General features: G+C 40.3%; 1 protein-coding gene across 2 annotated transcripts in view; it reads left to right on the top strand.

The window, feature by feature from the left end:
• Positions 1-22,252, top strand: part of LOC134487271 (unconventional myosin-X-like) — a 112,243-nt gene that overhangs the window by 86,945 nt on the left and 3,046 nt on the right. Inside the window, exons 27-40 of one of the 2 annotated variants that reach the window (XM_063288969.1) lie at positions 3,276-3,519; positions 5,216-5,311; positions 6,615-6,708; positions 7,914-7,969; positions 9,528-9,670; positions 10,861-11,055; positions 13,106-13,263; positions 15,293-15,416; positions 16,262-16,559; positions 16,998-17,205; positions 17,515-17,651; positions 18,200-18,323; positions 19,293-19,742; positions 21,529-21,720. In XM_063288969.1, coding sequence (XP_063145039.1) covers positions 3,276-3,519; positions 5,216-5,311; positions 6,615-6,708; positions 7,914-7,969; positions 9,528-9,670; positions 10,861-11,055; positions 13,106-13,263; positions 15,293-15,416; positions 16,262-16,559; positions 16,998-17,205; positions 17,515-17,651; positions 18,200-18,323; positions 19,293-19,742; positions 21,529-21,720 — 2,519 coding nt within the window. Of the gene's footprint in view, positions 1-3,275; positions 3,520-5,215; positions 5,312-6,614; positions 6,709-7,913; positions 7,970-9,527; positions 9,671-10,860; positions 11,056-13,102; positions 13,264-15,292; positions 15,417-16,261; positions 16,560-16,997; positions 17,206-17,514; positions 17,652-18,199; positions 18,324-19,292; positions 20,244-21,528; positions 21,721-22,252 lie in introns of those variants that run through there. The other variant, XM_063288968.1, reaches the window with a different exon arrangement.

Raw genomic sequence — 22,252 nt, forward strand, 5'->3', positions numbered from 1 at the left:
CAAATACTCTACTCTGGCTATCTAAGTTCTAAGTATACTAAGTTCAAAAACCAGCACAAACACACACACATACATCCTCCATGTGCATTCATTTGTAGCTAGCACTAGTGTGATCAAATTACATGGCCAATAGCCATAGGCACTGATTAGATAATGTTCTGACAGTGAGACAATGCTTTCCACTCCCAATCTAGGTTTATAATTCATTTGTCATGTTTTTTTCCATCCCTTTCTCAAACAACTTCAGAGCTAGTGTATGGGGAGGTTATCTTACCTCATCATTACAAGACTTCTGTGACTTATGCTAAAATGAAAACTACATAATTTACCTGAGACAGCCCTGAACTTAAGATGAACCCTGCCTTAAAGGGTAAAGCAGACAGAAAAAAAAAATTGTCTTCATTACTATATTCTCAGTGAATCTAAGACAATCCTCCCATTTTAAAGGTAAATTATTTGGAGGAAAATAAAAACCCTAGATCTTCAGGATTTCCTAAAAAGGTATACGCTGAGCTTTGTAGATTGGGGGAATTAAATCCAGACCCTATACTCTTACAATCACACCATTTTGTTCACTGATTGTGAGCCAAGGTTATCCAATTGTAGCAAGCTTCTTTTATAACAACTGTATCATAATGTTGCCAAATCAGAAGGATTATAGCACTAATGTCAAAATGGCTGCTTTTTCCTCAAAGTAATCAATTTTATGAGTCCTTTGCATTGTAGAAACGAAAAGGACAGGAAACTTCTGTAGTGGTTTATGTTTTCTCCTTTTCTTTTTTTAAAAAAAAACACCTTTATTTCCCTTTTCAAAGAAATGCATAAACAGTACAGGTATAAACAAATTATGGAATGTAAGTTTTCATTTTTATATTGGCAATTGAAGTGAATTGTCAGCTGTTTTCATTAGTCCCTTGTTATGGACAAATCACTCCCCATTGACCTTAGAGTTCTCCATGGCTGCATCCCACTGCAGGAGGTAGGTCCTATTCTGATGGCCCAATGGAGTCCATCAGCCCCAGATGTCTGATCGACTCCATTGGGTTTCAGAGGGAGCTTGGGATTGTTCTAGGGCTCTGATGTGTGGTTTAGTTGAGGTCTTAAGTCACTGCTTGGAATGAAAGGCAGTGATGACCTTGGAATGAGCTTGCGTGGCCTCCCCATGCGCATGGATTCCAGAGGTCCCCCTGGTTTTCAGAAGAACTCTGTGTGATGAAGTGGCATAAAAGACACCTAGAGCACTACTGGAGTAAAATGAAGAGTGAAACTGACAGGGATAAGAGTCTTTTTTTAAGGATTCTGTCATGGCAGAAAAGTCAACAAAACGTTGTGTCTGCAGAGAGCTGACTATTGACCTAGTTTAAGGTGACCTAGTCCTTTCTGGGTAAAGAAGAGCCAGGGAAACATTTATAGACTGGCTGTGAGGACCATTTTGAGCATCGTTCAGTTGGACTCTAGCTGTACAGGTCCTATGAAGTTGCCTGGGGTATAGTTTTGCTGATTAACTGGGAGGAGTTTGAACCTGTTAGTCCTAATGAAGCAAACAGATCCTTAATGCTATGAGTTCAGCCACCTGTCCCTCTTGGTTAGTCAAAGCCCCTACAGGTAACATGTGTTTGGGTCCATGTGGTAGTTAATGTTTCTTTGAGGAAGGGGGTGATTCCACTTGCTCTGAAAGCAGTGGTGATATGCCCTCTCTTCAAGAAGCCATCACTGGTTCCAACAGAACTGGACAATTTTTGTCCAGTCTCCAACCTTCCCTTTTTAGGGAAGATTGTTGAGAAGGTAGCCAGCTTGCAGCTCCAAGGGGCCCTGGAGGAAACAGATTATCTGCATCCTTTTCAGTTAGCTTTCAGGCCTGAGCATAGTACTGAGACATCATTGATTGCACTTGTCAGTGACCTTTGGTGGGACTGAGATGGAGGTAGTGTATCCACCCTGACCCTCCTTGATCTCTCAGTGGCTGATACTATCAATCATGGTATCCTTCTAGACCAGCTCCTTAGGAATGGGAAGCACAGTGTTACAGTAGTTCCCCTCCTTTCTCTGGAGCCAGTTCCAGTCAGTTTTGGTAGGAGAGGAGAGATCTAGTTCTAGAACACTGCTTTGTGGGGTGCTTCAGGGCTCTATTCTCTCCCTGCTTCTATTAACATCTCCATGAAGCTACTGGGTGAGGTTATGATATCCAGCTGTACATCTCTGCCCTGGGTTGACAAAGTGATGGTTTCAAGATTATTTCCCAGTGTCTGGAGGCTGTGGGAATGTGGATGGGGAAGAATGGGCCTCAGCTCAACTCTAGTAAAACTAATTAGCTGTGGGTGTTGAGGTCCCCCATATCTGCAGATTTTCCATCTTTAACTCTATGTAATTTGGAGGTCCTCTTAGATTCATGGCTCCTGCTCAAGGAATAGGTACCAGCTGTGACTAGAAGGCCTTTGTACAAGTCTATCTTCTGTGTCAATTGCTCTCATTTCTGGATTAAAAGGCCCTACTCAGGGTAACTCATGCTTAAGTCATTTCCTGTTTGGACTGCTGTAAGGCACTCTACATGGGGCTGCCCTTGAAGAGCATTTGGAAGCTGCAGCTGGTCCAGAATATGAGTACTTTTGGATGTTTCTCAACATATTTATATAACATCACAGCTCCACAAGCTGCACTGTCTTCTGGTGGGCTTCCAAATGCAATTCAAGTGCTGGTTATCACCCATTTTATGTGCCTTCTCTATCATAGTACCCGCCCTGTGGAGCAGCATTGCCCCTGAGATTTGGATTGTCCCAACTCTGTTGGCTTTTCATAAGACATTAAAGACCTGGTTTTCCTTCAGGCATGTGGGTCGGGATGTTAAATGAATCCTGTTGGCTGGTTTCTCAGCTGTTTGTTTACCAGCAGTTTGTAAGATAAAAGGATGCATTTGAACCTCTACCATATGTATATTGATTCTTGTAACTTCTTTTTTTTTTCCCATTATTCTGGGCTTGCTATTTTTTGGTATTAATTCACTGTCAGCCTCCCAAAGTGGCAGTAGCCATATGAATTGTTTAAATAATAGTGGATTTTAACCATATGAATTGTTTAAATAATAGTGGATTTTAACCATATGAATTGTTTAAATAATAGTGGATTTTAACCATACAGGAGTTGTTTCATTTTTTAGGATAATATTACAGTCATGGGCAGGAATATAAATGTATCAGTGTCTTGTCAGATACAGCTAGAGCAAAAGTGGAGAATACTTGATGCTTTTCCAATTTTGACTCTGTTTCTTCTCCTTGCAGGGGGCTTGATGAACCCCTGGAGGCGGCGTTGGTGTGTCCTGAAGAACGAGGCCTTTATGTGGTTCCGAGCCAAACAGGAGGCCTTAAAGTCAGGCTGGCTTTATAAGAAAGGAGGTGGCATGTCCACATTGTCTCGACGGAATTGGAAAAGGCGCTGGTTTGTCCTGAGAGAGTCCAAACTGATGTATTTTGAGAATGACAGTGAAGAGAAGCTGAAAGGAACAATTGACATCAGGAAAGCAAAGTATAGAATGCTATTGTCTCTCATTTCAGGGAAAACAAGGCTGGGCCATTTAACCAAACTCATTATTTCACTTCTGTGTTCACTGCTGGAAGGAAGGAAGCAAAATTCCCAGCAGCCTGGTCTTGAGGGAAATAATTTCAGGGTCTAAGTCGCAGAGTACTTCAATGTTAGCCCAAAAGCTGTGAGAGAAAATTGGTATCTCTCTGAAGGAGGAAATTTTAGGCTGTTGAATTCCACTGTTATCATTCATACAAAATTGTTTGTCTTGTCTGAAAACCTGTTTTTCTCTCCCAGTCAATTTTGACTCACATTTTTCTCTGTGATGTTCATTACTTGTAAAGAGAGCTTTTCCACCTCCTGTTCCTTTTAAGTTCCCAGTAGCTGCATCTTTAATATTAGACTATTTTCCTACCCACATTCAAATTCTTTCAGCAGCTTTGTCTGAAGAATCAGCCTTCAGCACTATAGCCACAAACTATATCCAAATATAACAGAGCAGGAGGGGGTAACTTCAGCAATAAACCAATACAAAAAACAAATGTATCCAGCCATTTTGAGGTGGAAAACATACATAACAATACTGAGTAAGTGCTAAATTGTTGATACCATTAACTGTGGTATCCTTCTGAATTGTCTAGCATAATAGGACTTTGGGAATATAAACTCTTGCAACAGTTTATATCCATAAAATAGTGCTGGGACATTGCTGTTGACTTGTGGTGTCCCACAGGGTTGCATCTTGTCCCTCATGTTGCTCAATAGCTATATGAAACTGCTGGGGGACATCATCAGGAGTTTTAGAGTGGGATATTATCAGTAAGTTACAGACACCCATTTCTACTGTTCCTTACTATTTAACTCCAAGGAAGCATTCAGTACACTTGAATATTACCTGCATTTAATAATGGCTAGATAAGTTAGACAAGTTGGAGTTAAATCCAGACAAGACAGTGGTGCTGTTGGTAATCAACATCTAGTCCTTGACTTACAACCATTAGTGTAGTGACCATTCAAAGTTATGACAGTGCTGAAAAAAGTGACTTGCAACCAGTCCTCGCACCTACGACCATTGCAGCATCCCTGCAGTCACATGATCAAAATTCAGGTGCTTGGCAACCAGCATGTATTTACAACAGAGGTCGCATGGTCATTTGTGACCTTCCCAGCCAGCTTCTGACAAGGAAAATCAATGGGGAACCATGCGATTCGCTTAATGACTGCTGCAAAAAATGCCTTAAAATCAGGTGCAGTCATATGATGCCTTGCTTAACAACACTGCTTAATGATGAATTTTCCAGTCCCTATTGTGGCTGTTAAGTTGAGGACTGCCTGTATGAAATTGTACTTGGGGATTGAGGTTCAGCCTGATTTGGATGTGACTATCTTCCCTTGAAAGAGCAGATTCTTAGTCTTAGGGTGCTCCTTGATCTTCGGCTGTCATCTGCTGCTGCAGCTGTGGCAAGAAGCACTTTTGGGTCCCTGACTATGAAATGTTTGTTTACCCCATACTACAGTCCTCTCTGTTGTTCTCTTTTATCTTTATATGCTTGACGTTACCAAGAAGGATGACCTGAGCTGCCTCTATGAGAGCAGGGGAGCTCCAAACTTCCTTAATGCCAGACATGCTGATGAGAGAGAGGCTACACTTTGTCAGATTGCTTTGGCATTCTGGTTCTTAACACATGATCTTTTGCAGGGAAATTGTGGATATTCATGAGAAAGAGAATGCCCTTGATATTGTGACAGGTGATCGGGTTTACCACATAGTGGCAGAGTCACCAGAGGATGCCAGGTATGGGGCAAAAGAAAAGTTGGGTCTGTCTCTGAGCTTTTTGCTCTGCAGGTCCAATCTCCTTGAAAGTACCAACTGTTTTTCCTTCATAGTGCTGTAAGATCCTCCTTGCAAACCAGTTCACAAGCCCCATTGAACTGGCATAGAAAATGTGTCACCTCTGCCAAGGTAACGCATAAAGAACTGAAGCCTTACAGGCACTTCCAGTGGTAACTGTTACTATATTATGATTTAAGTGTCAGAAGATTATTCAGAAGACTTAATATCTGAATATCTGGCAGTGAAATATAGTAATGATGTCTGCTTATTGCTTAGAGCTTTTATCATCTGAAGGTACTTACTGTGATGTATCTGTTTGTGCCATACTGTAGTTTAAATGGGGAGATTTATTTAATGAAACTGATACACTGATGGCCTTTTTAACCCTTGTCATGTGGTTGTTCCAGGTCACAGCTTCAGACTGCACTCAAAGTGGCCCTCACAATTGGCTTTTTCATAAGCTATTTTCCAATCTGAAGTAGCAACTTGAATATAAATTTGTAGACATTTATCCTATATCTGCAAATGTAAGCGTATGAGAACATACTGTATAGTCTGTATTGAAAGAATCACACTCAGTCCTTCTAAAAGATCTTACGTAGCAGAACTGAGAAAGACATCTACCCAATATCTTGGAAAATCACCGTCTCTTAGTGACAGGAGTCATTCATCACATTATTCATCACATATGATTCATTTGGTTTTGGCTTAGTATGTTATCTAATCCAGGCAGTTTGTTGGTTAAATTGCAGTTGCTAGGTCCAACAAACTGTGATTACAAACTCATGATTGATTATGCCTGAACACATTCACTAGCCATAATAGTGAGTGTGAAAAAGGTGAAAGGTCCCCTGTGCAAGCACCGAGTCATGCCTGACCCTTTGGGGGGACACCGCTTTCATGACGCTTTCTGGGCAGACTATAGAGCGGGGTGGTTTGCCATTGCCTTCCCCAGTCGTCTCCTTCCATCCTTCCAAGGTTTTTAAAATGAGTACCCAGCTTGCTGGGGTGATGACTGGGGCAGGCAATAATAGTGAGAAAAGCTTGCTAAATGTAATGGTTGAACTTAGTATAAACTGGTTCTTTATAAAAATTCCATAGAAGACATACATCTAGCTACTAATTGGTTAACTTTGTAGGAAACTTTCAGGGGGAATAATTCTACAACATAATGTTATGTTCCATCTGCCTGGTAAATTACCAAAGCCTGGCATTGCTGGCTATCTAAAGTGGATTCTGATTATTTATTATTTTATTTTGACAGTGACTGGTTTAACGTCCTGAGTCATGTGCATAGTGCCACAGAGCAGCAGCTGAGGGAGATGCAGGATGAACAAGCCAATCCAAAGAATGCTGTGGTGAGTAACAATTAGGAGAACACCAAGCTAGAAAGATTGGGTTGTGTCTCATGAATTCAATAATTTACAGTGTCTCAGTGGGCCAGCACATGCTTTGCCTGCAAAAGATTCTATGCACACCCCTTGGTGTCATATGGTAAGGCAAGAAATGCCCCTGGTCTGAAACCCTGGAAAAATTGTTGCTGGTCAGTGTAGAGAAATATAGAACCAGACATAGCGGAGGTCTGACTTGATGTAAGGTTACTTCCTATCTTCTTTTTTGGGGCTGAACACTGATTATGTAGAAATAGCTGATGTTCACTACCACTGATTATTGGTGTTACTGATTATTACCAGTAGTAATAGCTTATGTTATTACATTATGGTCCTTGGATAGGATAATTTAAAATGGCAAGCTATTCACAGGCACCTTTTGGTGGGGCTTGGGTTTAGTATAGAAGAAAGGTATTTGAAGGTGTCTTAACCAATTTGAGGGCATATGTGGCAAAAAAGAATGGGATTGTGGTAAAGAAAACAATGTATTAAAAAACAGCCTGACAATTCAAGATCGTGTTGGTGGAAGGATATCAGATTAGTAAGTTGGCACTCAAGCACATGGAACTAAAGTATGATCTTTGGTAGGGCTTGATGGTAAGCCAGTGAGATTCTAGAGGGCTTGAAGTGCTCAGAATCAAGTTGGCACAATGTTTTAAAATACTATTCCAGATACCACCTTGAGTTAAAGTTGTTCTGCAACCGCAGCTCAACTGAAAGGTGTCTCAAGTGGCAGATTTCTGAACCAGCATGTTTGACCTTCGTATGCCATGCAGGAATATTGCTGATTGCTGCTGATCAAAGTCGTGTCAGTGGCATCTCGCAGGATCAGCATAGAAGTCCCAGTCCACAACTGTAAACTAAAAACCCTCACTAGCTGATGCCATGAAATGGAACATTAGGTGCTGCAAGCCACCAGAAACAGTGTAAAATAGATTTCTTCAGAAACTGAAGATAGGTCCTTTTGTGGATCCTCTACCCCTGGAATATAAGTGAGTTTATACGTACACAGTCAGTCTGATATGGTGTAACTCCAGTTATTTAAGAATCCAGCTAGCTCCTAACCACACTGCTTCATTATGGGTTCTCTGAGGCAGGAACAGAAAATAAGTAGTTTTATAAGTATAGTAGTTCTGTATTTACTGTTATAAGTACCTATTATTATTTTAAAGGGAACCCTTGATGTCGGGCTTATTGATTCTGTCTGTGCATCTGATAATCCTGACAGGTAAGTTTTGTATTTAATTAGACTGGGGTCATTTTCTCCTTGGTTTTTTTTTTCTTCACATGTATAATTTTAACATTAGTTTAGTATAGCAGCTTTGCTATAACAGGAAAATATATTTAAATTCATGAACCACATATTTAAATAAACTATAATTGCAACAGACAAAGGGCTGCTTAACATACCTTCACCCATTTTAAATATCTTCCCAAGGGCTGTGGGGATTTTTTTAGTGCATAGTCACTGACGCCAAAACCAACTGCTCTCCTCTTAGTGACATTTGGTATCTGTAGGTTAGGGTTCTGCTGCTGTAGCTGTTTTATTCCTCAGCAGAGTGTTTGGAACAATCTTGATAGTGTGTAATTCCCCCAAATACTCGTGTCTGAGAAGCAGCATTGCACAATTCCCCTTCATGGGGTGGTTCCCTTCTTCTGCAGACCAAAATCTACACAGCAGGTTGCTAAGACTGTCCTTGTATTTCTTCCACCATCATTCCATAGTGATGAGTGGCTTTTCTGGACAGAGTAAACTCTGAGCCCTTCTGCATTCACCATATGCACCTGGAGAGGAGGCTGTTACATCCTTGAAATTGTAGGAGGAGATCCATGTTGGTGTATGGTGGCAAAAAAATTGGGAGTCTGATAGCACCTTTTCTGACTAGCAAATGCCAAACAAAATTTGATACGAAAGGTGTTACCAGACTCCTGATTTTTGACACCCTTGAAAAAAGAAGCATAAGGTCAATAAAACTAGCTTAGATTTGGATTTCAGAAAAGTGTTATTTTAAACAGTTAATGTTGATTACAGTAATAATACTAAATAAAGTAAAATGTTTTAATGATAGAGACATATTTTCTCTAATAGAGATCTATGTTTAGCCCACAGTTAAACTATCTGAGCTTGGGAGGGTCAACACAAGTTATCATAACTCCAGGCCAAGTGTTTTGGTCAAGACAATTCCTTTGTCTTTAATTCCATTTTATCTGATTCTCTGAAAAGAATGTCTGAAGCTTGAAGACGGAAAGAACCTGCGCTAGGAAGTGCTGCTATGCTAAGAACATAAAAACTGCTGGGCTTGATCAGATGATTGGACTATCTCACCCCTGGGTTTGTTCCACATAATTCAGTGACTGTGGGGAGCCCAGTAGCAGGACATGAGGTCAATATTAAGTTCACACCTCATCTTTCCCAGCATCTGGTATTTACAACATATATTGCCCCCAATAATGGAGGCAATACTAAAGATACTTCTTCTAAATGACAAGATAGGAAGCTACACCATATACCTTTTCTTACTACTGTTTAGTCTGTAGGGAAATATTCGGCCTTGTTTGGGCCCCTACAGTTTCGTTCATTTGTGTATCCATTAGTTCAATGCCTACCAGAACACAAACCTTTGTACAGCACCTTTGTGAACATAATGCTGTCTATTCTCCAGCCTTGGGAACTGGAGTTGTTCACGTCTCTTCCTAGGAGATAAGTTCTGTAAATCTTGAATAGATGAGCACAGCAAGCCTTCCATGGCAAGGATAAGGTGAACCATCTTCCTTCTATTTTGCAGGCCAAATTCCTTTGTGATCATCACGGCAAATAGAGTCATTCACTGCAACAGTGACATCCCTGAAGAGATGCACCACTGGATCTCTCTCCTCCAAAAGCCCAAAGGCGAATCCAGGGTTGACGGACAGGAGTTTCTTGTGAGAGGTAAAAAATGAAGATGTAGAAATGGCCAAAGCAGAAATAATCAGCTAAATCATTTCTCAATGTGAGATGTTGAGCTCCAACTCAGAATTCCTAGCCAGCATATGTGTGGGAGGTATAGTTCTCTTCTGGAAGTCACCAAAGACATGAAAGGCTGGAAGTAGCAACTATAAATTGAATAATTATCAAGTTTTTGCTTCTTTTATGACCTGGCAAAGTGGGAACATAGAACAGCCTATGTTCTGCTGGTAAAAGGATTCTGTTAGAATGCTATTTTCAGCCAATCACTAGAGTAATAACAGTCTTCTCACATACAGTGAGAGTGGCACTGGCAGCAGCTGGATACAAAGCTGTCGATGGCCAGGAGAGCTGAGACAATATCCTGGCTGAAAGAGTGAGCTATTAAAGTCTGAGCCAGAAATTCATTAGGTGGCCATCTGGCTACCCAATGAAAGGCTCTACAAGGGGATTCTGAGGGTTACTGTAAAGATACACGTGAAGCAGCTCAGGTGATTGAAGCATGCTATATAAATGTTTATATAAATAATACTGAACAAAAGGTGCTAAACTTACCAAGTTGAACTTAGGATGAAGCTCCCTCCCTTGATTGTGTTTTGATTATTATTGTTTTTCAGGAGCCATAAGTGTTTGTTGTTGTTTGCAATTTTATTTATTATTGATAGTTGTTCATCTGTGATATTGTTCTGCTATTTTGAACTTCTTATTGAAAGAAAGGAATGTGAGATGGTCGAAGTCTCTCTGGATTGGAGTTGCATAGAAACCCCAGCAAGTAAATAAATAAATAAATAAATAAATGTTGCTTAGTTCAAGAAAGTGCAACTTTGGGGGGCCAATCATATTAATACAATTTCATGTAATTAAAATTATATTAAATATAATTATTATTCCCATGGATTAATAATTTTCCTGTTTTGTCACATTAAGAATGATTACTTGATGGCAATTTTTAGAGGACAGTGAAGACTATACCCAAAACTGTTGGAAGCCAACTGCAGCCCTGGGAGCCTCATATGATGCAATCCTAGTGCAGTTACTTTAAGTAGACAGTCAGAAGGTGAAGCCAGAAAGTAAACGGGAAGATCTGATGGTTCACCATAACCCCATGAGCAGACGCACCAAGGGGCACAAGTTGTCTCTTGCTCAGGTTTATGGAATCCTGTATTTTCTGTCAGGGTGGCTACATAAGGAGGTCCAGAGCAACAGCAAGACATCATCCCTGAAGCTGAAGAAACGCTGGTTTGTGCTGACAAGCACTGCCCTTGATTACTACAAGTCTTCAGAACGCGCTGCCGCCAAGCTTGGGACGCTTGTTCTCAATAGCCTCTGCTCAGTGATCCAGCCTGATGAAAGAATCTTCAAAGAAACTGGTAAGAAATATGTAAACGAGCTGCATAGTTGAGTATCTCCAGGTTCTTCTGACACCTGCAAAAAGTTCTGAGGATTTTATTGCGTTCATTATGTGCAATTATAAATAGGTGGAAATATCATGTCTGTATTTGTAATTGGACATGGGCATTAACACATTGTGGACAAACGCCTGTATTCTACAGGCAGAGCACAAATGGGCAAATATTTACTTTATGTATTTTAAAATATGTAAAGAATAAAATAAATTATTACCTAAAAGAAAAAAGAAGAAAGTGAAAAAGGACATAGTGGATGAAAAATAAAATATCAGTAAATAAAAAGAGAATTTATAATTGTGATAAAATTTAAGATTCATTATTTTGTTGATTAAATAATTAATTGAATATATAAAACTAAACATACTATTTTGGAAATAATTATTTATCATTATCTAAAATAAGTGCACATGATTTTATGAAAAAGAAAAATAAATACTAAAAACAATTCCCTTAATAGCAAACTGTCAGAAGGTGCCAATATAGCTACAGACTTCAGATATTTATGATATAAAGACACAAAAGAAAATTAAAACTTAAAAGGTCCTATTATACAGCTGCTTGATAAGAACATGGAACTCCATAAAAACAATAATAAGTCCAATCTCGCCTTTAGCCTCACCCTAAAATGCCTTTTATTCTGGACACAAATATTGTAGAAAAAATGTAATTACAAATGCAGATATGGTGCATCCAGACTCTAGAAATAGACTAAATATCACAATTTGTTAAGATATATCCTGATTACCACAGGGACAAACTTGGCCCAACATTGGAAAAGAGATACTTTGCTGACAATATCAGACTAGGCAACCAAAGTTGGGGAATATGCAGCGTTGCAAAATTAACAGTATACATCCAGAACAGAAGTTTGACTACATTTAAGCAAGAATGGCATTGCTACATATTACTTGTCACACAACAAGGCAAACTCTAATACTTAAAGTAGTTTTTAAGGGAGAAATCGTTGATGTAAAGATAGTAACTGGAAGCAATTTTAGTGTTTATAAATAGTTTGTGGTAATCACCAGTTGGACACAATGGGAGGGAATCTAGAACTTAATATTTTTGCCCTTAATGATAAAATGGGGCAGGAGGTTCCAACTAAGAACTGCATGCTATGACCACATCCACACCCAGTGAGTGGGTGAGTTCTTACACTAAAACCCACACATTCTCACATACCATTTATTTGAATTGGTTCAGGCACACAATCGGCCTTTCTTTTGTATATTCATTCACTTTTAGAGAAACAGAGCAGTCTTTTACATTTTCCTTGAATGCTGGGTTAGGAGAATGAAGTCCCTTCTCATCCAGTATGGGAGGAAATTGAGCTGCTAACAGAGAAACAATTTGCTCTGCTTCTCCACTAGCGACTCTGTCTGTCTGTCTGTCTGTCTGTCCGTCCGTCCGTCCGTCCGTCCAATTTGTCCCCACCCATCTCCTCCCTTCAGGGGACTCTGGGCGGTTTACAGTAATCAATTAAAACAACAATGATAAAATCCACAATATAAAATTACAATAAACTTACTTATAAATTACTTATAAATTATAAATTATAAATAAATAAAATTACAAAAAACTTACTTATGTTCCATGCTTGGCTATTATAAAACACAAAAATGTAATCAGATCTTAGCTCTGCATTCAGAATTGAGAAGGCTAGGAGTTATTCCTGAGCTAATATTGTGCATCCTGCAGATCTTAATATTTCACTCACTGGTTTCTTGAAGCAAAACAGGCTTCCATGTTGGATGAATGATGGAACAGTCCTAATTAAGGATGTTTTAATCAGTATTCTGATAGCTGAACCAGTAGCTGTCAGAGCCTTTTGGCTGCAGATTTAACATTACATCACACTGCAGTTGAATGGTATGTTAAACAGAACATATTGCCTTCAGGTTTTGGCTGGTAGCACCTATTCCCTATCTTCTCCATTACCTTGTTTGTTATTTACTGCTCCGAAATAGTCTATATAGTCACCCTCTCACCTTGGTTGTGTTTGCGCCAGCAGGCTACTGGAACATCACCGTGCATGGCAGAAAGCACTCGTACCACCTCTACACAAAGCTATTGAATGAAGCCATGCGCTGGGCCTCTGCCATCCAAGGAGTTATTGACAGCAAAGTTCCCATTGAAACACCCACACAGCAACTTATTCGTGACATTAGGGTAAGTTCCTCCAAGTCTTACTTGAGCTCTACACAAAAGCTAAGCAGAGCTGGGGTTTGAATTAAATGAAGCCATAGTTGAATCTCCTTGGGGATATGAACAAAACTCCAGAGTCCTGGCCAGCCTTTCTTGTCTTTAATCACAAATGCACTTCATAACGTGCGAACCTTCTTGATTCCTATCCCAATCACAAATATGAGAATATTTCTAAAAATGTTATACTAGATCCTTATGTGTGAGAGGCATAAAACATCTTAAGTCTGATGAATCATCCTTTCTCCCTTATCATCTAACCTTTTAGGATTAGTCCCTTTGCAAATAAATCCATAGGTGAAGACATGCATCTTGCAGAACTTAATATTCAAATAATCTACAGGTAGAAATCTCTAAAATTTAACTCATGCTGTATATGTAAGATCTACTTAATTATAGAAAGAGGGATAGAAAATAACCTTTAGAACTGAATTTCCTATGGTAGTCTTCCTTTTTGCCTGTCATCTTTTAAGTATGTAGTTTCTCCATGTACTAACAGTAGAATGATCTAATAACAGGCGTGTGATTTTTTTTGTCTGTAAATGATAGACATTTGATAATATTAAGTAGCTACATAGATAAACATTTTTCACTACAGACTTTACCTACAGTAGCAGATCCCTCATGGTGTGTGTTGGCACATATATGTACAGCATAATAAAGGCTGCATATTTATGGGGTCAGGGGCTTAAATCATTAGTACAGCATATATGTCACATACAGAAGAGTTCTGGTTCAATAGATGATAAGATCAGCGTAGGGAGAAAAAAAAATCATATCAAGACCATTGAAAGGCTGTGATTGAAACACTGGAAATCCACTGCCAGTCCAAATAAGCAGCGCTAGCTTTATGGGCCAGAAGGCAGATTTAAGTGTCCACACTAAGAGGAACTCTTTGCTAATCTATGCAGCAGTTCTTGCCACTTGTCTTCTGGGTGGTGGCATTTAGGGCATCCCCAGGGAGAGAGCTATGTATACAGCAGGTTAGATCCTCTGCACATGCTCTCCCACACTTAGCCATTTGAGCGAAGAACCTAAGTATACTTAGCCTTCAGAAGACAACAGAGATGGGATGTGATTGCACTTTTCCACTAACTGAAAGGGTGTCACTCAAAAGGAAGTTCAAGAATACAGAACACAGAATAATGGATTCAAGTTACTAGAAGGCAGATTCCAACTGTGTGTTAGAAAAAAACTTCCAAAAAGAGCCATTCCAACACTGAAACCCACTACTTGGACAGATGGTGGTTTTCCCTTCATTGAGTGTGTTCAAATTGAGGCTGAACAGCTGTCTGCCTGGGATGCTGTAACTTGAACTTGTTAGCCTGAAAGGCCCATTCCACCTCTGACTGCCTCTTCAAGGCCTGAGACCAAAGCTAGCTGATTCTTGGTGGGGTCTAGTAAAAAGGAAACCCCTCAGAGAAGTGCAACATGGAAAAGGTACACAAAAATACTGATTCAAGTTTCCTCAATAAAGAATGCTATATATTTTTTTAATAAAAACTGTGTATTTCTAAATATTTGAAATCTTCCCCAGTAAAAGGCTGTGCCTTAGATGTTTAATGGAATACATTTTCCACTGAAGCCCTCTATAGATTTATTTTGAAAGTTTCCTTTTGCTGTACATACCACCACTGAATTGTAGTAATGTGCACATCACATATAGCACTATAATCATTTGAGAGCGTTTCTGCTAACTACTAGCAAATGTATAGGGTGTACCAAAAGTCAGGCCCCGTAGATAATTTATTATATAAATTAAATGTTCAGATTGGTGGCCATTTTCTTCTAAACACTTACTTGTTTGACGCATGACCTTTCAACATTCCTAAGTACAGTAATATTTTCTCTGGGAAAAAAAATAATAAAATGTATTGTAATTGGGCTGTGGGGCCTGAGTTTTGGTACACCCTGTATATTTGAAGAAAAAAGGCAAAGCTGCTGGAAACATCTCTATCACTCTCTCTTTCCTCCTGCTCCCTTCTGTTTACTTCAGGAAAATAGTACAAATTCTGAAGTGGTAGAACAAATCTACCGAAGGAATCCCATCCTGAGATATACCCAGCATCCCTTGCACTCACCACTGCTGCCACTGCCTTATGGGGATGTTGGGATCAACAGTAAGTAACTATGGCTTTGACATTTGGGAAACCAAATCAGAAGGTACAAAAGAAACAATTGTCAAAATGTAGCTGGTGAGAGGACAGAGCAAAGTTATGGAGTATCAAGTCTCAGATTTCGAAGACTCTAAAAATTAATAGTAAAAATGAACAGTATAATCCTATGGATATTTGATTGAAATACATAAGTGTGCATAAGAAAAAACAATTATTTTAGCTGGACTTTCTTTAGATTAAGCATGCAAACCTGAGTTTGTCCTGTAAATAGGATGGAGCGCTCTTATATTCACATTGTTAAAAAAAAGTAAGTATGCAATTAATAGTAATATTTAATAAAAATCTATCTCACCCAGACAGGTGGAGCCATCATGAATTATGTTGGTACTTTGGTTCCCTTTTCCAAGCTGAATAAAATCAATTTTATTACGTTTTTAAAAATTTTATCAGTTGTCTTCCTAGCTCAGATTGTCTTTTTCTGCCTTTCACAGCAAAGTAGAATCTAGTGCCTTTCTAGATGGAAAAGAGAAGGCAGATGGTGGAGAATCCCTCTTCTGCACTGTTCTAGGAGAGAGGTTATATAGTAAATGAGTAGAGCAACCTTCCCCAATCTGGCACTGTCCAGATGTGATACATTTCATCTACCACAATCCCATAATCTCTTGTAGTTTTAGACTTCTGGTGGATACCAATTCAGAGAAGGCTAGTATAGACATTTGTGCTGTACTTTGCAACACCCTGAGGGGCATATACAATACATGTTTTTTGTAAGGGTACTATGTTGAAACTGCATAACACCCACATAGTTCCAAAGGAGGTACTGTACTGATTGTCCTCTCCCCTTATAGTGCAGCAAGAGAAGGGCTACAGCAGTCTTCAAGATGAAGCCATGAAGATCTTCAACTCCCTTCAAGAAATTGAGTCAGTGTCTGACCCTATCCCCATTATCCAGGGCATCCTTCAGACCTGCCATGACCTCAAGGGCCTCCGAGATGAAGTCTATTGTCAGCTGATCAAGCAAACAAATCATGTGCCACAGCCCAACAGCCCTGGTAATCTTCATCACTGGCAGCTGATGAGCTGCATGAGCTGTACCTTCCTCCCTAGCAGGGGAATCCTCCGTTACCTCAAGTTTCACCTCAGAAGGTGAGAGCTGTTCTACACACACTTTGCTGCTTATTGTCCCTGGGCGTAGATCACAGCTGAAAAAGTTAAAACTAGGTCAGATGCTTGGAGAGATTCTGATCTGTGCTTTATTCCCTGTATATTGTAAAACCCCTAATGCAATATGGCTTTCATTGCCTCACCTAACCCCCTATTACACAGTTGTGCCCTTTTTTCTCTGAAGCTGTAAATGAAAATGCAAATATTAGTCTTGTAGTCAGAAAACTGTAAATACCCTGTGGTGGGAGATGCCTGAATTAGTACAATTTGTTTAAAACAAATCACATAATCATCTTCATAGGTGGTAAGTAACCTCTGGCCTTTGGATGAGTTTGGCCTCTCTTCTGCCTGTACAAATGATGCAGGGTTGTGCATTGAAATTTGCTATAGGGCACTGTACCTCTTTTTTTCCCTTCTCAGAGTAAAAGATCTCTTTCTGGGCACAGAAGTAGACCGGTATTCTCAGTTCATCAGTGATTCACTGAAGAGAACCAAAAGCAGAGAATTTGTGCCCTCCCAGGAGGAAATACAAGCACTTATTGCTCGGGAGGAAATGACCACTACTGTCTATTGCCACGGAGGAGGTTCCTGTCAAATTACTATCAATTCTCACACCAGTGCAGGAGAGGTAAGAATACAAGCAGCATTTGGAAGATTGGGCTGCCTAGGAACTCTATAATTGAGATCTCTTCACTGACTAATCCAAGGAAGATTTAAAAAAGCATTTACTTCATAGTGACAGCACTGGAAATGGAAGCTCTCTCTTCCTTTCTGATCCTCAGACCAGTTCATTAGAAGCTCTGCTTCAAACGTACATCCTTTGTCTAGTCTGTGTACAGCCTTTCCAAATTGCGTCTTATAGCCTAGTCCCATTGTTGAACAACGATAGAGTAACATGGTCGGTCTCAACTTCCCCACCTTCTCTCTCTACTTCCAGGTGGTAGAGAAGCTGATCCGGGGACTGGCCATGGAAGACAGTCGGAATATGTTTGCCCTCTTTGAGCGCAATAAGCATGTAGATAAAGCCATTGAGAGCCGGGTGATTGTAGCAGATGTTTTGGCCAAGTTTGAGAGGTAGGAATAATCACTATACTTGGACTTCAGGTGTCTAAGACATTGCAAAAAAGTTGAGTGTCCATAGTGTGAAAACACCCATACAAATTATTCAGGTCCCATTCCCTCTGCTTAGTCTTTGTTTCTTGCTAAGAAGAGTTTAGTCTATGCTTCTTGCTAAGACGGCTGTGGCTCATATGTAACACCATGCTTCATATATCTAGATGTGTACTCATACAAGGTTACAAATGTATCCTGGAAAATGGATGAGGAAGTGTTTTTCAGCCCTTTCTGCTTCTTGGCCTCCCTAGACCTGGGCCACATGTTACCCCATTAGCTATAATGCCTGAAGTTACTTACCACAAGCAGCAGCAGCATCTCATAAGTTTCCTTGTCCCCACTACTACTATTTGCGGGGATGTGAAAATGTTGGTAGTGTACCATGTGCTGAGTTCTTCTAAATGTTATGGCAGGTGTTGCAAGAACTAGTTTTCAGTAACATCCCTATGACATCTTGGTCTTCTTGATCCATGACCCAAATGATCACCAAACTCTCCTCCCATGTTTAGACTTGCTGGATCCATGGAAGAGGATGTGGATGGCCATTGGCAGCTGTATTTTAAACTGTATTGCTTCCTGGATGTTGAAAATGTTCCCAAGGAGGGAGTGGAATTTGCTTTTATGTTTGAGCAGGTAAGCCTTCCATGGGACAGACTAAGTAGCTGGGTTCATACAACTTAATTGGGTCAAGTATGGGTTTGGCATATTGAGCAAATGGAGAAACTTAATTAGCCGTGGGACAGGAGAGGTTTCATTTTAGCCCAAATAGTCTGAGAGTTGTTTTAGTTAAACTGCCCTTGGCTTGTCAGCCGTACCAAGCAAATGCCCAAGTCAATCAACACTGGGCTAGTTTTTAAAGCATATCCAGTCAGTCCTTGACAAAAAAAAGAATTAGAGATATCAAGAGGCTGAAAAACATGTCTCTCCATTTCAGAATTCAGTACCAAGGTTAACAGCACAGAACACGCCTCCTCAAGGTCAAGTGGCTAAAGGGCCCAAGCCAGACCTCTTGCTGCTTTCTGGGCAGCCAGTGGGAAAGGGGGCAGTAAAGTGATGAAAGCCTTGCTTGTACTCCATTGGTGTGAAGCCTTATTAAAAAAAAGACAGAACTGGAAAAAGTAGGTGGGAATTCCATATTCCTTAAAATGCTAGTTCTTGACACAGTTAGTGAGAGTATGTGCTGCCAGGAGCATTGATAAGGACTGGATTAGGAGCTGACTGGGTTAAAGATATTACATGAACAGATCAGGTGGTTGGTGGCTGGCAGTTGGATGGATCAGACTGAGATAAAGAGCATTTGCCTGCTTTGGCATGTTGCTGTGAACATACCAAATTGTTCTACATTACCTGAGAAAACAAGATATGAATCACAATATTGTAATTACGATAAAATGGAATTCCAAAGTTACAGCAAACTTTTATTTTACTGAACATCTTCTAGGTTTTAATCATAATAGCTGCAAGCTCACGTTTTGCACGAAGCCTTAGTACTAGTATCACCTGTGGGGTGTATGTCCTGAAAAGTGACACTATATAAGTGAGTGTCCTAACAAATATAAAATATAAAAGGCTGGGAATAATTGTTACTTCTGACTTTAACAGGCTCATGAAAGTCTCATTGATGGCCATTTCCCAGGCCCAGAGGAGACCCTGCAGCACTTGGCCTCACTGAGACTGCAGTATCTTTATGGGGACTATTCCAAAATCTCCTGGTCCCTCGATAGCATCTATCCAGTGAACCGGCTGAAGTTGAAAATCCTGCAGTCAATGAAGAGTAGTGGCTCCAGCAGCCATACTCTGGAGAGAAGGCGGACCAGCTTCCTGGAGGGCACTCTGAAGCGTGGCTTCAAGACAGGCTCAGTGAAGAAGCAAAAAGTGGAAGAGGAGCAGATGGCAGAGATGTGGGTGAAAGAAGAACTGTCAGCAGCTCGGGCCAGCATAACAGAAAAGTGGAACAAACTGCAGGGGTTGCTACAGCAACAGGCCATGGTGGCTTACATGGCAATCATGAAGGAATGGTCAGGTTATGGCTCCACTCTCTTTGATGTTGAGGTGAGAGAGACATAGAAATGTGTGGGTAAGGCACTGTGTGGCTCATGAGCACCATTAGCTGTGTACATACCTCCACTTACAGCCCTGGTGTCCTCCTGATGTTTGTGTTTTTCCCCACAATCTGTTAATTGGTTTGTGTGGGGGGTTGAAATATTGGCCTCTATCCACCTGACATCTTAGAGCTCTCAGTCCCATATGGACTCAAACACAATCCAAGGAAGGAAACATAGCATGAGACAAAGATTTTGCCTTTTCAGTACTCCCAGCTGTCAAGGAAGGAAGGAAAGGAGGGACAAGGTAAAGAAGAAAACCGGGATGGCAATAAGAAGGAAGCTAGGGGGTGAACATGCAGCATGTGTGTTTCAGAGTTGGTGATTCTAGATTTGTTTTGCATTGTGAGGTTCAGATAACCCCTTTTGTTATCAGGGTCTTAGGAAAGTATTTGCCCCCTGGCATCACCTGTTCATCTTTGTTTTCTGACTGGATGTGCCCACCATAAAAGCCTTTCCCACATTGCTACCATTTTGTCACGTGCCCATGATATTTTCTCAGAATTCCTACTATGCCCCTTTGCTCAAAACATCTGTAGACAATTCTTGCATTGAGTTAACAGTTTCTAGAGTATCTTTATGCAAGTTATTTCAGCCATCTTTTTAAAAAAACCTTACATTGTTATGTTATCCCTGTGATAAGAAAGGTACCTGTGATAAAGTTCTTCAATGACCTGCTGAAGAGTTTGTGTGATATAGAAGTTAAGAAGCTCAACAGAGAACTGGAGAGTTCCAGATTCAAATTTTCCCTTGGCTGCAAAAATGTTCAACACTGAGCTGGGACTTTAACCAGGACAGCTTCTTTCACAACTTGTTGCTTTAATTACAATAGTGGCTCTTAATATATCATTTTTGAACATAGACATTTCCAATTTCCTGGCTGGATAAAGGACTATTGTTGTTGGGATAGGACAGTGTGTTGAGAGTCCAGTTGCTATAGCTGGGCACTAGAAGGTATACAGGGCATACCCATCTAAGCTAGTAGTTTGCTAGAGGGGGCTCTGAGAGACATCTCTAAATGGTAGATTTGTACTTGCAAAACATTTCATTCAAGTCCCATCTCCCTTCCCTTTCCCAAGTTCCCATTGCTCCTTTTCCAACTGATCCCACACATTTAATGCCTCTTAAAGTGACATCATGGCAGCCCATTTGGTGCAGTGGTGAAGGCACCAGGCTAGAAACTGGGAGACTGTGAGTTCTAGTCCCACCTTGGGCCTGAAGCCAGCTAGGTGACCATGGGCCAGTCACTTTCTCTCAGCCCTAGGAAGAAGGCAATGGCAAACCACTTCTGAAAAACTTTGCCAAGAAAACTGCAGGGACTTGTCCAGGCAGTCTCTGAGAATCAGACACTACTGAATGGATTAAAAAAAAAAAGTGGCATTAGTTAGAAACCCTCAACACCAAGTGCAGAACAAGCTAAGGCCTGTATAATTTCATCTGCCAAACAATTGGCTCTCTTTTTTCTTTTTCTTTTGTGGGTGAAGTCCTTGTATTAAAGGATAGCATAGAAAATTTCTGAGTAAGTGATTTTAATATTATTCAATACTTTTCAACTGATGTTTTGAGAAATATTTGCAGAATTCACAAATGGAAAAAGACAAGGGTTGGAGGAGCCTGAGGATGGGGTGGGGAAAGGAGCTGTTTATACATCATGTACTTCCTGTCAGTTTTGGCAGTGTGGGGTTTCCTCAGTTATACCATCTATTTGCTAACACTACTTAATTCTTTTCCTATAGTGCAAAGAAGGTGGCTTTCCAAATGATCTTTGGCTCAGCGTCAATACAGAGAATGTGTCATTGTACAAACGGGGGGAGCCGAAGCCCCTGGAAACTTTCCAGTATGAGCAAATTATCTTCTTTGGAGTTCCCCAGCCCAACACCTTCAAGCTAACTGTGGATGAAAGAGAGATGTACTTTGAAACCCCCCAAGTACGTTTTAGGGAATTCTTGTCTTGAGAATTCACACAGCCTCAAGAATGACTCTTTTCAGGCAGGATGGGCTAGACCAGTGGTTCTCAAACACTTTGGTTTCAGGACCCCTTTGCGTTCTTAAAAAAGATTGATGACCCCAAAGAGCTTTGGTTTTTTGGTTTAGTTCTATCAATATACGTACCGTATTAGAAATTAAAACTGAGTTTGCGGACCCCCTGAAAGGGTCTCAATGACTCCCAGGAGTCCCCAGACCTTACTTTAAGAACCATCTGGCTAGGCAGCGTATGGTATAGCAGCTAATTATATAACTTTAATTGGGAAGTTAGATGGCTGGTAAGAACATCAGGCAATCCCTTCATAGACCAAGTTTTCCTTCTGCTATTTGCTCAAAATCCAGAGCAGGAAACAGGCTAAGACCTTCTAATATATGTGTGAGTAATCTTGGACAGATCAGCAAGGGCTTCTGAATCTTTAAGCAACAGTGAGAAAATTTTTCTTTTAAAACTGCCATAGCTAGCTTTCTCTGAAT

This window comes from Candoia aspera, chromosome 1, assembly GCF_035149785.1.
Source record: "Candoia aspera isolate rCanAsp1 chromosome 1, rCanAsp1.hap2, whole genome shotgun sequence".
Classification (NCBI taxonomy): domain Eukaryota; kingdom Metazoa; phylum Chordata; class Lepidosauria; order Squamata; family Boidae; genus Candoia; species Candoia aspera.